This window comes from Mirounga leonina, unplaced genomic scaffold (genome assembly GCF_011800145.1).
Source record: "Mirounga leonina isolate KUSES-001 unplaced genomic scaffold, KU_Mleo_1.0 Mir_200, whole genome shotgun sequence".
NCBI lineage: Eukaryota > Metazoa > Chordata > Mammalia > Carnivora > Phocidae > Mirounga > Mirounga leonina.
Genome location: NW_023270503.1, coordinates 5174444 through 5190378, shown reverse-complemented (window position 1 = coordinate 5190378; position 15935 = coordinate 5174444). Strand labels below are relative to the sequence as shown.

At 38.3% G+C, this 15935-nt stretch overlaps 1 protein-coding gene across 1 annotated transcript in view; it reads left to right on the top strand.

Moving 5' to 3' along the window:
- NLK (nemo like kinase) overlaps positions 1–15935 on the top strand; it is a 168918-nt gene that overhangs the window by 134204 nt on the left and 18779 nt on the right. The window contains exons 4-7 of the mRNA XM_035027743.1: positions 3196–3302; positions 4769–4854; positions 9341–9550; positions 13454–13555. Coding sequence (XP_034883634.1) covers positions 3196–3302; positions 4769–4854; positions 9341–9550; positions 13454–13555 — 505 coding nt within the window. The remainder of the gene's footprint in view (positions 1–3195; positions 3303–4768; positions 4855–9340; positions 9551–13453; positions 13556–15935) is intronic.

Sequence of the window (15935 nt, the reverse complement as noted above, 5' to 3'; positions counted from 1 at the left end):
AAATTAGAAATCTAAAGGTCTTGGGCCAAGGGAGGTAACAGTGGACATGTTAAGAAGTAGTCTAATTCTGTGGCTAGATTTTGAAAGAACCAACAGGATTCCCTGATGGATTGGAGGTAGAGTAAGAGAAAAAGCAATCTGGGATGTCTCCAAGGTTTGTGGCTTGTGGTATGAGCAGCTTGCTGGAAAAATAGGTTTGTTATAGCAAAGCCTACAACTAGAATAATTTGGTGGGGGGAAAATGGAGAATACACGTTTGGACAGTTTTGGACAGTTTGAGATGTCAGACATCTAGAGGAGATGATGAGTAGACAGTTTGATAAACAAGGCTGGGCTTAAGGAAACAAGATTAACTAGAGATACAAAATTGGGAGTCATCTGCATGTATATTGTTTAAAGTCTTGGGATTGGATCCAATTACCCAAGAAAGTGAGTGTGGAAAGACAAGAGGACCAAACCCTGGGGCATTTCAACATTAGTGGTTGGAGAAGGGAAACAACAAAGGAGGATTGAGAAGGAACAACCAATGAGAGAAAAGCCAACAGTTGGGTGTTCTAGAAGCCATTTGAAGAAAATGTCTCAAGGAGGGCGTTTTGACTGTGTGTCAGGTGTTATCAGTTATTAATTCTCCTCCCTACTTTCAACTTTTACTACCTGTTTTTGATTTTTAAAATGTTAAATTAGAAGGGTTTTTAAATCACTCTCCCCAGATAATGACCACTTACTACAAGAGTCTTTAAAGCTCATAAAAGTAAAATCCAAAGCCTAACAACACTTTTTAAAAATTTGAGTTTTGAAAGCAGACTCCTCATCTTTATTTTTATATGCCTAGCATTTACCCTTACAGCAAGCATGTAAATGCTAAAACAGGAGTCCTGGGACCGTCTTAGTTCATTTATAGTTCATGCCAAGCACCCTAAGACTACAGCTGCCCCTTAAGATTGTCTATCTTCTAGGACTAGCTGTGGGACAATACTGATACAAGAAGTGTTTCACAGGCTGTCGGGTGGGTTGTCCTTCCAAAGATTCCATAATATTGCTCTGCAAGAAGAAAGTTAGGATCTGAAGAACTAAGAAAGCGGAACAACTGCAGCCCAGTAACAGCTCTGCTTTGTTGCTGTTTTGCCTTTCCCTGCTTTGAGTTGTACAGGGCTGGGGGAGCTTTAGTGTTCCAACTCAGAACATGAAATTGACTTTCACAAGGTGTCCAAAGAATTTGAAACCTAATAGGAATCTCCTGAAATCAAGGGTAGTCTCCCTTTGTCTTAAGGAAGGTTAAAAAATTTAAATCATAAAATTTACCCATACTTGTAATGAGTCCTTAACTGCACAGGGTAAGACATGAATTTGTCCTATTTTAGATAAAACAAAAGAGTTACTTTCATAAGAGTTCTGAATTCCACATCTTCATTGCTCCCCAGGCTCCAGCCTTTGATTATCTGACATGTGTTGTTTGAACAAAACCCTGAGAGTATAAAAGTACAAAACATAGGAAGCTTAAAACTTAATAAAGGAGCCATAAATATAAAAAAAAAAAAAAAAAAAAAAAGTTAAATACTAAAAGAATTAAGATTGTAGATAGACTTGGATTTGAACTAATCATTTTACGCATTTCTAGGAATACTATTCTTCACAAAGCAACTTATGCCACAGTTGATGGGTAGGTTGTCATCCTTTCCATTGGTGCCATGGTGGCCTAGGGTGAGACCCCCAATCCTCTCTTGTTTGGATTCAGAGGATGCTCCAGTAACATGTCTGAATAGATCCTGAGACTGTTTGGTCTTCACATTCTTCCTGGCCTGGCTGTCATTTAAAGTGTTTATCCTTGGGGGGCCTGGGTGGCTCAGTCGGCTAAGCGTCTGCCTTCGGCTCAGGTCATGATCTCAGGGTCTTGGGATCGAGCCCCGCGTCGGGCTCCCTGCTCAGCTGGGAGCCTGCTTCTCCCTCTCCCTCTGCTGCTCCCCCTGCTTGTGCTCTCTTGCTCACGCACGCTCTCTAATAAAATCTTTTAAAAAATAAAATGTTTATTATTTTTGAGAAGATATTTGCCAATGACATACCCAATAAAGGGTTAGTATACAATATATATAAAAAACTATGCAACTGAACATCCAAAAAAAATAATTAAAAATGGGCAGAAGACATACAGATGGTCAACAGACACATGAAAAGATTCTCAACATCTCTTGTCATCAGGGAAATGCATATCAAAACTACAATGAGATGTCACCTCATACCTATCAGAATGGCTAAAATTAACAACATAAGAAACAACAGGTGTTGGTGGATGTGGAGAGAAAGGAGCCCTGGTGCGCTGTTGGTGGGAACGCAAACTGGTGTAGCCACTGCGGAAAACAGTATGGAGGTTCCTCAAAAAAATAAATAAATAAATAAAATACCTTAGGATCCAGTAATCTCACTACTGGGTATTTACCCCCAAAATACAAAAACACTAATTCAAAGAGATATATGCACCCCTATGTTTATTGCAGCATTATTTACAGTAGCCAAATGATGGAAGCAACCCAAGTGTCCATCGATAGATGAATGGATAAAGAATATGTGGTATATAGATACACAATGGAATATAAAAAAGAATGAAATCTTGCCATTTGCAACAACCATGGATGGATCTAGAGGGTATAATGCTAAACAAAATAAGTCAGTTGGAGAAAGACAAACACCATATGATTTCACTCGTGTGGAATTTAAGAAACAAAACGAACAAAGGAAAAAAACCAGACTCTTAACTACAGAAAAAAATTACCAGAGAGAAAGTGATTGGGGGGATGGGTGAAATAGGTGAAGGGGATTAAGAGTGCATTTATCATGATGAGCACTGAGTACTGTATAGAATTGTTGAATCACTATATTGTACACCTGAAACTAATAGAACTCTGTATGTTAACTACATTTGAATTAACTTCAAAAATGTTTATCCTTATTTTTCTTTTGTAATGCTAATTATAGAGACAGTTTATTTCTGCTAACTTCTAAATGGTAAATTCTTTAATTTTGGAAATTTTTTTTATCTTGTGAGGGCTGGAATTTTTACCTCTGTAATGCTGTCTAGAAGCTTTCTTTCCCTAAGCTTTTCCCAGCTTTAAGAATGGAAGTTATTCTTTAGACCTAGTGCCTACTTTGAGGGGATTGGGGGCTGAATTCTTGGAATTCTCCTTAACTTAAAACCTCAAGATATGTTGTCACAGAATTGATGCAGAGTGACCTACATAAAATTATCGTCTCTCCTCAACCACTCAGCTCAGATCATGTCAAAGTTTTTCTTTATCAGATTTTGCGAGGTAAGATTTTCTTTTTGAAGAAAAAGGTAGTGGCACTGTATAAGTGAAATGTTTTGCTTTTCATTTGAATTTTAATCTGACCTTCCAAGGCTTTTTTCTTCCCTAAAGACTTTTTTCTTTTGACCAAGGTATATTTAATAATCTCTACACTTGATGTTAAGAGGCTTTTAAGGGTGGCCAAATGGTTCTTACTTTCACTGATGGAAGAGAAAGCCCTAATTCATTACTCAGTTAAGTAGGTTAATTTAGGGAGGTATATAAGCAGGATGGTTTGTGGAACCCTGTGGTCTGTCACAAAGTTTCCTTTAAACAGCCTTTAGTAGGAGTATGTGGCTGGCATCAGGTGACTCAATTGAAAGGTAACTATGTTCCTTATGGATGACATTTATTCTTCAAGTGTGGTCCAAGTGTTGGCTGGTATACCTGAATCCAACTCTAGAAAAACAAGACTCTTAAAGCCAAAGCATCAAGGAGGCTGAGAAACAGCAATATAATTCTCCAGACCGGCTCATTAAAGAGCACCGACTTGATAGGCAGTTTGAACCGACATTGCTAGAGCTTCTTCTGGCCATCAGGTATATCCTCTGGAATTTTGCTGTTACAAATGGGAGAATCGTTTAAAGCTGATACAGCTTTCTTACCTAGTAAAACACTCTTCTCCCTCCGCTCCCACACCAGGATTCATAGATTCAGGTATTCTTTATGGAGATTAAAAAGCATCTACCAAGAGAATGAAAACACACACAAGGCGTTAAAACTAGGATGTTCACCTTCCATAGGTGTGTTGATAATTCTGTGGCAGGGGACAGAAGGAAGATAGTAGATATTGGGTCTTTTTTTACACTTATAAAAAAATGTATGATTTGCTGTGTTTTATTCAAAAGACTCAGCCTTGAAACTGTGACCTTTTTCTAACAGTGCTAAAACTCAGTCTTTTAATATGTCAAAAATATTTTAAAGTAATTAACTACCCCTCTTGAATCTCAGTGGTGGGGAATACTACTGACAAACCTGGGCAGGTTACTGAATTTTGTCTTATCAGTGAAAATCTGCCCTGGGAAGGGCTCCCTGGGGGGTAATGAGGATTTGTTGGAGCTGGCTCAGAATCACAGGTTGAGAGTACCAAGAGCAGAGCTCCAGTAGCCACCCACACTTAGGAACAATTCAAGGATATTGGTATGGTCAACTTTAATTCCAGCGCCTGAAAAGCTTATCTATATTTAAACCTAACTCATCTTTTGAATTATAGGCATTATCTGTAGATTGTGCAACCTTTGATGACGCTTTATTTTACAAAATTACAGTTTTTTGAGGTAGGACTAAGTCAAGCTTTTAATAACGTTTATTATGCCATTATTTAGAGAACAATCTTAAATCCTGTATTCTCTGTTACCGTGGTTTTCCCCAAATCATTGGTTGAGTGAAAAGAATTAAATATCTGCAATTAAATCCATTTGTTATTTCAGGTTTGAAATATCTCCATTCAGCTGGCATTTTACATCGAGACATTAAGCCAGGGAATCTCCTTGTGAACAGCAACTGTGTTCTAAAGGTAGCTTTTCAGTTTCTTTAAATATCTGAGAAAAATTTAGAATGCCAAGGCATGTTTAAGAACAGTGTGTTTTTGTGAAAGAGTTAAATTTATTTTTATCACTTTACCAAATAATTAAAGAACCGAGTTTTCTCTAGCAGTATCACTAGTCATGGCCATAGTAACTGATTTGTCATCTTGACTCATGGTTTCTTCATGATAGTTTGTATATGTTTTGGAAACACTGAAATTGGAATTACAATGTGACCAGAAAGAAAATAGAGAAGGTAATTTCTTTTTAGATTGTTCCAATGCTAAAGGAAGTATATATCAAAAGAAATATTGCAAGACTAGTAAGTTATTTATATGAGAATGAAGTATGGCTTTCAAGAAGACTGTGTTTTTGCACAGCTAACATTTCTATGCCCTGTGTGACTGAAGTAGCCAAGTAAAGAAGTGGAAACACTTAAAAGTGAAAATACTAGGGGCGCTTGGGTGGCTCAGATGGTTAAATATCTGCCTTTGGTTCAGGCCATGATCCGGGAGTCCTGGGATCAAGCCCCATGTGGGGCTCCCTGCTCAGCAGGGAGTCTGCTTCTCCCTCTGCCCCCTCACCCTGTTCATGCTCTCTCTCTCTCAAATAAATAAAATCTTTTTAAAAAAAAGATAAAAATACTAAGCCAGAAAAGGGTCAAATATATTTGACAATATATAGTAGCCAATCCTGCTACTCCCTCTGAAGGGGAATTGATTACAGGATTTAATTGTAGTTAGTAGCCCCAAAATTTCAAGCCATCAATTTCAATTTTACTTTCCCCCAGTATCTCCACCTACCCCCCATCCGTTGTTTCTTGTTAGAGTGGCTCACAAATCGCAAAATCCACATATATGCATTTCCCTGCCTCTAATAGATGTATTAATGGAACTCCTAGTGAGAGGCCTACCATATTTTCCCCACCATAGAAATTAGAGATAAGGGCCTTTCTAGAGCTGTGTGATCTCTGTGTAAGCAAATTTAAATTCTATTTATTTTATGAGTGGCTACAGTATTAATGGTGCTTCAGTCTGCAGTAAATATTCTTAACATTCCAACTGATATATTTGAAAAAGAAAACTTTTTTTGTTTGTAGTTTCAATAAATAAAGTTTATTTATATTTAAGTTTAAATAAATAAAGATTTATTTATTTGGAAGAAAGAGTGTGCACAGTGGTGAGGGGCAGAGGGAGAGGGAGAGAGAGTTCCAAGCGGACTCCAGGCTGAGCACAGAGCACAACGCAGGGCTTGACCTCACGACACTGAGATCATGACCTAAACGAAACCAAGAGTCAGATGCTTAACCGACTGTGCCACCAGGCACCCCAAGAAAACTGGTTTTTAGATGTTGCCTGCTTTATAAGTTATCAAGCTGTCATTGTTACTTAGTTTGATGGCAGTTAAACTAAATATTAAAAGCAAGTATATAAATGAATATCATTTTGTATTTTAAATGCTTTCTTTAAATTCTGGCCAATTTTCTTTAAAAGCTGGTATGTTATACTGTGAAAAAAAATCACCCTTCCTTATAGCCTTGAAGAACTGTTCCTGATTTAACTCTAGAAAGATTTTTTTTTTTAAACTATCTTTCAGGGGCTCCTGGGTGGCTCAGTCGGTTAAACATCTGCCTTCAGTTCAGGTCACAATCCCGGGGGTCCTGGGATGGAGTCCCTCATCTGGCTCCCTGCTCAGTGGGGAGTGTGCTTCTCCCTCTCCGCCCCCCTCCACTCATGTTCTCTCTCTCTCTCTCTCTCTCTCAAATAATATCTTTAAAAAAAAAAAACTATCTTTCATATTTTCCCTGAAAACAACTAATGTTGTAGTTCAGTCTCTTTCACAGAGAAATTAATTGTTCCCAGTGTCCACTAAAGTAAATATTCCTTCTATAGGTCATTGAGTTCATTTCCCTGCTACCTTTCCACTTTTTAAAGAGCTGCAGCCTAGGGGCGCCTGGGTGGCTCAGTTGGTTAAGCGACTGCCTTCGGCTCAGGTCATGATCCTGGAGTCCCTGGATTGAGTCCCGCATCGGGCTCCCTGCTCGGCAGGGAGTCTGCTTCTCCCTCTGACCCTCCTCCCTCTCATGCTCTCTGTCTCTCATTCTCTCTGTCTCAAATAAATAAATAAAATCTTAAAAAAAAAAAAAAAAAGAGCTGCAGCCTATCCCCATAACTCTAATTTTAATTTAAAAAAAATTTTTTTAAACCTTGAGTATTCTTTATTCTGTTCAGACCAAATCAGTTTTATGATGATTTAAAAATGCCAGTTTCTTCTTATTTTGGTTTCTGGCTGGAGAACTTCCCAAAGCATTTTGTTTAGAACCTGCCTTGCTTGGTGCCACTACCTGCTTGAGGTCCATTTTTCAAATTATCTGTTATGGTATTATAACTTCTAGCTACACAAACAAATAACTAGAAGAAAATGTCATTTATGAATAAACAACACAAAGATCAGGATAAATTGAAATTGTGCCCCACTCCTTTGACTTGTCTTAGCAGCCTACTTTTAAGACCCAGAATGGAGTGCCAAGCTACGGACACTAATTCTCTCTTCTCAAGTGTACAGATTCATCAAAAATAATATGATAAAACATTTCTTTTAAATTAGTATCCTTTCGGGTGCCTGGGTGGCTCAGTTGGTTAAGCGACTGCCTTCGGCTCAGGTCATGATCCTGGAGTCCCGGGATCGAGTCCCACATCGGGCTCCCTGCTCAACAGGGAGTCTGCTTCTCCCTCTGACCCTCCTCCCTCTCGTGCTCTCTCTCATTCTCTCTCTCGCAAAAAAAAAAAAAAAATTAGTATCCTTTCATATTCTGAATATATTTTGTTTCCTATTAAGCACAAAATGGATAATTTTGTTGGAAATCTCATTATCTTTTTGGTTGTCTGATCATATAAGCTTCTTACTTTGGGTTTAGCTTGTCTTCCAGATAAGTTGCCCAAAATGACTCCAGACAGACTAGTGTTTTTAACAGAGGATTTGCTTTATAACAGAAAACATTTTCTGTCTGGTGGGTGGTTGGTGGTGGTGGTTGTTGTTGTTGTTGTTTTTCTATAAATCCAAGAAAGATATAGGAAAATGGATTTAAGTTCTTTGGTTTTGTTTTGTTTTAAAAGATATACTAAAACGTCACGGCCAAGGAAGAGAGTTTTAAAATATTATGTGTTATTTGAACACTAGCCTTTGGGAGAATTTGATAAGCAGTTTATAGGCTTTTGGGGTGTTTTTTTTTTTTCCTTTTTGGTATGGTTTTCAAACATTTTTTTAAGCTGCCAAGACCCTTTTTTTCAAATAAAATCTTATGCTGCAACCTCAACTTAGAAAACAGTGTTAGTTCATCACTTATAATATTGACTCATGAAGTTAATCAGTGAAAATGCTGGAGCTTGGAAGGCCCTTACCCTCTTATCTTAACCTCAGTGCTCCCTCCCACTTTTTGTTTTGGTGGCCCAGTATTAAGAAAATTTTCTTAATATGAGAAATTCCTGAAAATAAACAGAAGTTGCTGGTGGTGGCACTGCTGCTGTCTACTAACAGCTCACCTTGTAACCTCAGCATACTTTTCAGTTAAACAGAAATAACAAGAAAAGATTTATTCCTAGGTCTGCATATAAATTAACCACTTTCTCATTTACTGTTGTGTTACAGGGTTCTAGCATACTTTCCAAATGATGAGAGGCATTCATTTAAATATTTACAGCACAAAGAAATGAGTGCAACTAGTAGCATTGGTATCCTACAGTGTGCTACATTTTGACATACATATTCGAGTGTGAATAGTATTTTAAATAGATAAGTACATGGGGAGTTTAGGACGCAGTTTGAAACCCATAGATCTAAAGAAATTTTACTATGTGTATGCCATAAAGACAATGAACATAGCTCAGGAGGTCTTCAAGATAGGCACTTTTTTTTTGTACAATTCCTTGATAAGCCTTGAAAATACATAGTCTGGTTTGTACATTAAACCTAGAAATATGCATTGAGCTGTCTTTTTGGTTTAGTTATCAGTTGAAAAGATGAGTGAGAAGAATTTTTTTTAAGATTTTTTTTTTTTTTAATTTATTTGGCAAAGAGAGAGAGAGCGCGTGCACAAGCAGGGAGAGTGGCAGGCAGAGGGAGAAGCAGGCTCCCTGCTGAGCAGAGAGCCGGATGCGGGACTCGATCCCAGGACCCTGGGATCATAACCTGAGCCAAAGGCAGATGCTTAACCGACTGAGCCACCCCGGCGCCCGAGAAGAATATTTTTAAGATTCATCATTTTATATAGAAATAAGGAATTTTGAGACTTTTTTCCTCTTATGCAAATAAGATCAAATTATATATTGACACAAATACACTCTACCTATATCATTCGAAACTTTTCAAAGCTCAGAGATCTATCAAGATTTTGATTTTTTGCTTATTTTGTTTTACTTTACCATTTGTAAATATATTTGTCTCTTTAACAATATTTTTATAATCTTTTCTATTTAGATTTGTGATTTTGGATTGGCCAGAGTGGAGGAATTAGATGAATCCCGTCATATGACTCAGGAAGTTGTCACTCAGTATTATCGGGCTCCGGAAATCCTGATGGGCAGTCGTCATTACAGCAATGCTATTGACATCTGGTCTGTCGGATGTATCTTTGCAGAACTACTAGGACGAAGAATACTGTTTCAGGCACAAAGTCCAATTCAGCAGGTATGATTTTACTTTAGGCTTTAGTAGCTTTCAGTTCTATTACAGATTTAAAGGAAAAACCGTCTTGCACACATGTGTGGGGCTTATTCATTGTACTGTCTAAGTTGCTTTTAGCAAATTGAGGTTCATTTAAAATTCAGAAAGTCAGGAAGTTGAAGATTACAGAGAGATTCATTTTGTAACTTATGAACCTATTAGAGGGAGCGTTGACTTTATTACATGCACTGATGCATAGCAGCAGACCCTGCTGTAACAGTTTGCACAGGTGTAATCTTCCACTGTTAGAGGGCCTCTATTCTTTCTGACTGAATGGGTCAGACTTGAAAATGCATTTGATGCCTTAATGTACTTACACTTTGTGCTTAGAATATAAATTTTGAGTGTTGATTTCCTTAAATGTGAACATTTAAGAACATTTCGAACCTTTATTTTTGGGCTAACATGTTTAAATATGGCAGAGAACATTAGGAGCTTATTAAAATGTAGCTTTAGGAAACCGTTGGTGATACTTTATCTGCCCTAAGAGCTAATTCATTACCCCACATATTTTCTTGAGATAATTCTTAAGTATTGTTTTATCCTTAACAATAGTGTTTGCATGAGAATAATGTATCAATGATGTGCTCAGCCTGTAAAATCAAATTGGGGGGTTCAAATCCTAGCTCTGCCACTTACTATCTATTAATTCTTAGGCAAACTAAACCATTCTGAGGATTGTTGTGCAAATTAAAAGAAATAATAAAGCTGAAAATGAGGCCTGGCACATAGTAAGCACTCAGCAAATATTAGCGACTGTTATAGTAGTTATATGCCAGGATGTTAGGATTGCAGTGGTAAATAAGAAAAAGTTAGTTCCTGCCTTTGTGCAACTTTCACATGAGACAAAATAAATAAGTACACAAATAAATATAATGTAAGTAAGCTAAGTAATGATAAATTCTGTGGAGAAAAATTGAACCAGGTTAGGGATAGGGAATTATGATAGAGCAGAGCAGTGCTAAAGGGTTCTCTGAGAAAATGACATTCGAGGCATGACTCAAGTGAAATGAGGGAGCGAGATACTGAGCGTGTTTCAGGAAAAGGACAACCAACATAATTAAGCCTCTGAGGCAAGAACAAGTGTGGCCTGTTGGAGGGATGGCATGATCAAGGGGGAAGATTGTAGGAGACAGGTCAGAGAGAGAGCCTGACTGTGGTGACTGGATAAGGACTTTGGATTTTACTCTGTCCAAACTGTAATGGAAAGCTATATGAAGGTTTTGAGCAAGGGAGTGTTAAGATTTGATTGATCACATTTTAAAAGATCACCCTGACTACTGTGTATCTTTGTAAATAATTCATACACTTGGCCCAAAATGGAATAATTTCTTTTATACTCTTCTACAAAGAATTAACTGATACATTTGAAACTGTATATGCTATGATCAGCATTTGAAATTATTTCTCTGCTATACTTTCAAAGTCTATTTTTACCAAGTTTACATCTTAAAAATTGATCCTAGTGATAAAAAACTATCATATATAATTTTAATGCTGGGTACTACTGATAATACCCACTTTACTATTCAGTTTCTTTAGAAAGTAGATTTTAATGGACCTACCTGTAAGACCTATCATATCTAGACATAAGAAACTGCCATACAGAAAAGCTTAAATAAAAGTTAAGGGGTTGTTTGAGACACCTGGGTGGCCCAGTCAGTTGAGCATCCGACTTGATTTCGGCTCAGGTTATGATCTCAGGGTTGTGGGATCAGCCCCACATCGGTCTTTACACACTTATCGGGGAGTCTGCTTAAGATTCTCCCTCTCCCTCTGCCCCTCCCACCCTGTGTGTGTGTGGGGGTGGTGGTGCACACACGTGCATGCGCATGCATGCTCTCTCTCTTTCTCTAAGAAATAGATCTTTAAAAAAAAAAAAAAAACGGGGTTGTTCAAATCCCATATATTGAACAAGGATCTTGGATTGCTGCTGAAAAGAACTGTGTGTGTGTGTGTGTGTGTGTAAAGTGTGAAGCAACTGGCATAGGCAGGATTCAGATACCTGATTATCTAGAGAAATGCATAGGTCTTGAGTTTGCCAGTCTGGTGTAGCCACTGACAGAGAACTCACATCTATCTATCATCAGTGTATTTTAGGATGAGAAATCAAGATCTAAAATGGGAAAAGATCTAACTTCTAAATGCAAGTAGTTATTTTCTGTAGCATATTCTCTGTATCTTTGAGAAGTAAAAACCCTAGCAAACTTCATAAAAATGTTTCTCACCCATGGATCTTACCCATTTTAGACAACTTTCTGAATGTTTCCATTGGTTTTCATGAGCCAGTCATTTTCTTCTACCTTTACAGTAGTTGTTAGAGGTCCAAAAGTATCACCGACATACTTTTCCCAAAAAGCTTTGTATAGAGATCTTCTATGGAATACAAGCTACTTGACCATCTCCATTATCCTGGAGGGCAGTGATCCTTATCTAAACTTGATAGTTTTCTTTTTTTTTTAAAGATTTTATTTATTTATTTGACAGAGTGCGTGAGCAGGGAGGAGGAGCAAGGGGAGAGGGAGAAGCAGCTCCCCACTGAGCAGGGAGCCCAATGTGACTCGATCCCAGGACCCTGGGATCATGACCTGAGCTGAGGGCAGACACTTAACCAACTGAGCCACCCAGGCGCCCTAAACTTCATATTTTTGATAAGTGCAGAAAGTAGTGCTTTATATCTGGCAATCCCAGTACAAGGAAAAGAAGTATTCTGTAGGTAAGAATTTTCCATCCTGGAGGGATCTGAATGATATGTTATTGCTAATTAGGTTATGCAGTTAGAACAGTTTTTGCACTACAGAAGATTGTAAAGGTGGTTTCCTACCTACCAAGACTTGTGAGAAGACCATTTTCTATCGTGCTCAGCTGATTACATGTGGTCTTATGCAGTGTCATAGTTTTCTTTCTTTTTTTTTTTTGCAGTAATTTTTTTTTAATTTTTTTTTATCCTTATGTTAATCCCCATACATTACATCATTAGTTTTAGATGTAGTGTTCCATGATTCATTGTTTGTGCATAACACCCAGTGCTCCATGCAGAATGGGCCCTCCTCAATACCCACCACCAGGCCAACCCATCCTCCCACCCCCCTCCCTTCTAGAGCCCTGTTTGTTTTTCAGAGTCCATCGTCTCTCATGGTTCGTCTACCCCTCCGATTTCCCCCGCTTCATTCTTCCCCTCCTGCTACCTTCTTCTTCTTTTTTTTTTTTCTTAACATATATTGCATTATTTGTTTCAGAGGTACAGATCTGAGATTCAACAGTCTTGCACAATTTACCAGTGTCATAGTTTTCTAAGAACCACCGTTTTCTGCTAGTGTAAGAGATTTCTAGCATAACTAGAACGAGATGTTGTGTACAGGCCCAAACATCAATAGCTTAGCTTTCATTTCAGATGTGAATATTCTCAGTATTTACTGAGTCACAGCTGCCTGATTTATGGATTAGCTCCTTGATGAGCCTGAATCCATTTGAAGCATCAGAATCCATTCATTCACTATTTGAAAAGAAGAGTCATTAGCCATGAGCAAAAGAGCAGTTCACCTCTGCAAGGGTCATAGATACTGTCTTATCAAGACCCAGGGCAGGTACATGCAGACTCCTAAGTTACTATAGCCTTAGAATACCCTGCTTGCCAAAATGTATTTTATTTCTGTCATATGGGTTCCTAATAAAAACATTTTCCTGGCTTTTTTAATAGTCCAAAAGTGAAAGTAGGGGCTCCTATCAGTTAATCTGGAACTTACCTTAAGAGCTTGTTTTTCCCCCCACATTTGGTCCTCATCTCTAAGGGCAGTGATTTAAGAGTAATGGAAAGTTGTTTCCATGAGCTCTTACTATCTGTCTGTATTTCATATTTCCTTGCAGCTGGATTTGATCACGGATCTTTTGGGCACACCATCGCTGGAAGCAATGAGGACGGCTTGTGAAGGCGCTAAGGCGCACATACTCAGGGGCCCTCATAAACAGGTAAATGGGAGGGTGGGGCCTGTAGTTTGTAACCACCTGGACAGGACTTCTCTTCCAACAGAATAATGACTTGAGACTTTTTAAACAAAAACATGACTTACATGTTTTATTTAGTCTTTATTTCACAGTCATAAATAAGAAAATGTTAAATATTTGTCAAACCAAATAAAATATCGTCGTTCCCAATGCTGTGGGAGAAAGTAAATGCTTCTGTAGCATTGTTGCCAAGAAATGACTCCTGGCTTTTTGTCTTCTGGTCTTTGATGTGTCTGGGAAAAGTTACTGGGGTGGAGCTTTCACTTCAGTGCCGTGTATATCAAGATGTCTTTTCTAAATAGTGAGCCAAAATACCTGGTTTCTCTTATTCCAACCAGGAATATGAGGCTGTTTCCATTGCACTCTTACCACTCACACAGAATCAGGCTTGAATGCTTGTAGAAAAGTAGTATGAAGAGAGACTGCCAGATTTGTACTGATCAATATTGCTTGCAACCAGACACGTCACTGCTGAGAAAGACAAGAAGATAGGTATACCACCTGTTGGTTTAGCAGCATTTTTTAGGTGGATAGAACAGCTTACTGATGTGAAAACTGAGCAAGAGAAATAGTTTTCCTCGGAACAACAAACTGAAACAGAAAGAAGACTTGATCAGGAAGACTCGGCAACTAATTTTCATGGGCTCTGCCTTGGTTTCTTTTAAATTAGGCATTTAGATGATCTGATTGATCATTACATCTGATTGATCTGAATGACCAAATGACAGACCGAGTTTGATACTCCTCTCAAATTACCAGCCAGACATTTAGGCAAGGCCTTGTGCCTTGCCCTTGCAGTTTCTCTCTGTAATTCCAGTGTGACTCCAGAGCTCCATTTTCACAGGCATAGGGGGCAATGGGTAAAGTGTGTTCTCTTCTAAAACCAGCCTGAACTAGAAAAATAGAGATGTTGACGCTGGTATTTTAAATAACTCCCTGCCAGTTTTATCTTTCTGTTGCATTTAGTTTATAAACTGAAATAATTTGAGCCCTAACTCTCTTAGAAGAGTACACAGTAAGTCTTAACCTAGAGGAAGCTCCTATATTAATGGAAGGAACTCAAAAGATCTATTATGTTCTATTTATTGGCCATTATCAGGAATATTAAAGTAATTTATCAATAATTCATGGTAAATGTGTCCTTGGAACTAGCAAAATAATTTTCCTCTTTTACTGACCTTAGGTTAGTAAATCTTTCCTGGCTAAAGGTAGCCAGTAATGAAATGTGATTAAGATCACATACCCTGGTGCCACCCTTCCATCTCTAGAGGAATTTTAACTATTGCTAATTGTTGCCAGCTAATTAATCCTTTGTGTCAGAGCTGCTAAAGTGCAGCTGAGAGAGCAAGGTTTCCTAAGGAGTTTCCTGCCTGCCTTCTAGAACAGCTCAAAAATGTAACATACTGCACCAAAGGTAACTATGCTCTCCTTTGAGCATTCCTGACAAGTGAGTCCTTTACCTATTAGAAATTTTTAAAAATCTGTTAGTTGTAAAAACCTAGAACTTTGAACTAAATAAAAAAGAGTTAAGTATCATATTATTGTCTAAAACAAAGGAGGGAAGAAAGGAAAATTTAAAGTCCTATGTTTATTTAATTAGTTAAATAAGATGTTAAGCAGAATTTTTTCCTATACATTTTTACATGAATCGGCCTTTTAACAGTAATGCCTCTTAGAATTTATTTTGTTTATCATTAAGTTTAGTGATGGTCTTAAGAGAGCACCACAGTAAAAGTTAGGGATAGCCCTGGCTAGTCTTGGTATTGGAATATTTTGTTTTGTTTTGTTTTTTAGATTTTATTTATTCATTTGACAGAGAGAGAGACAGCAAGAGAGGGAACACAAGCAGGGGAGTGGGAGAGGGAGAAGCAGACTCCCCGCTGAGCAGGGAGCCCGATGCAGGGCTCGATCCCAGGACCCTGGGATCATGACCTGAGCCAAAGGCAGGCGCTTAACGACTGAGCCACCCAGGCGCCCCTGGAATATTTTGGTTTTGAAGAGAAGACTGGTGGGGTGGAAACAAAGTAGGCAACCATTTTCCCTCAAAGGCTAAGATACACTTTGCACAAAACTTTTAAAACGTCTTTTTTTTTTTTTTAAGATTTTATTTATTAATTTGAAAGAGAGAGCACAAGCAGGGAGGAAGGGCAGAAGGAGAGGGAGAAGCGACTGAGCAGGGAGCCACATACAGGGCTTGATCCCAGGGCCATGACCTGAGCTGAAGGCAGACACTTAACCAGTTGAGCCACCCAGGTGCCCCATAACTTTAGAGTCTTATCTTTAGATGCTTTTAACCAGTACTAGAAATGGTCTCCTGAGACAGGTGTTCATGGTCTTTGAACAG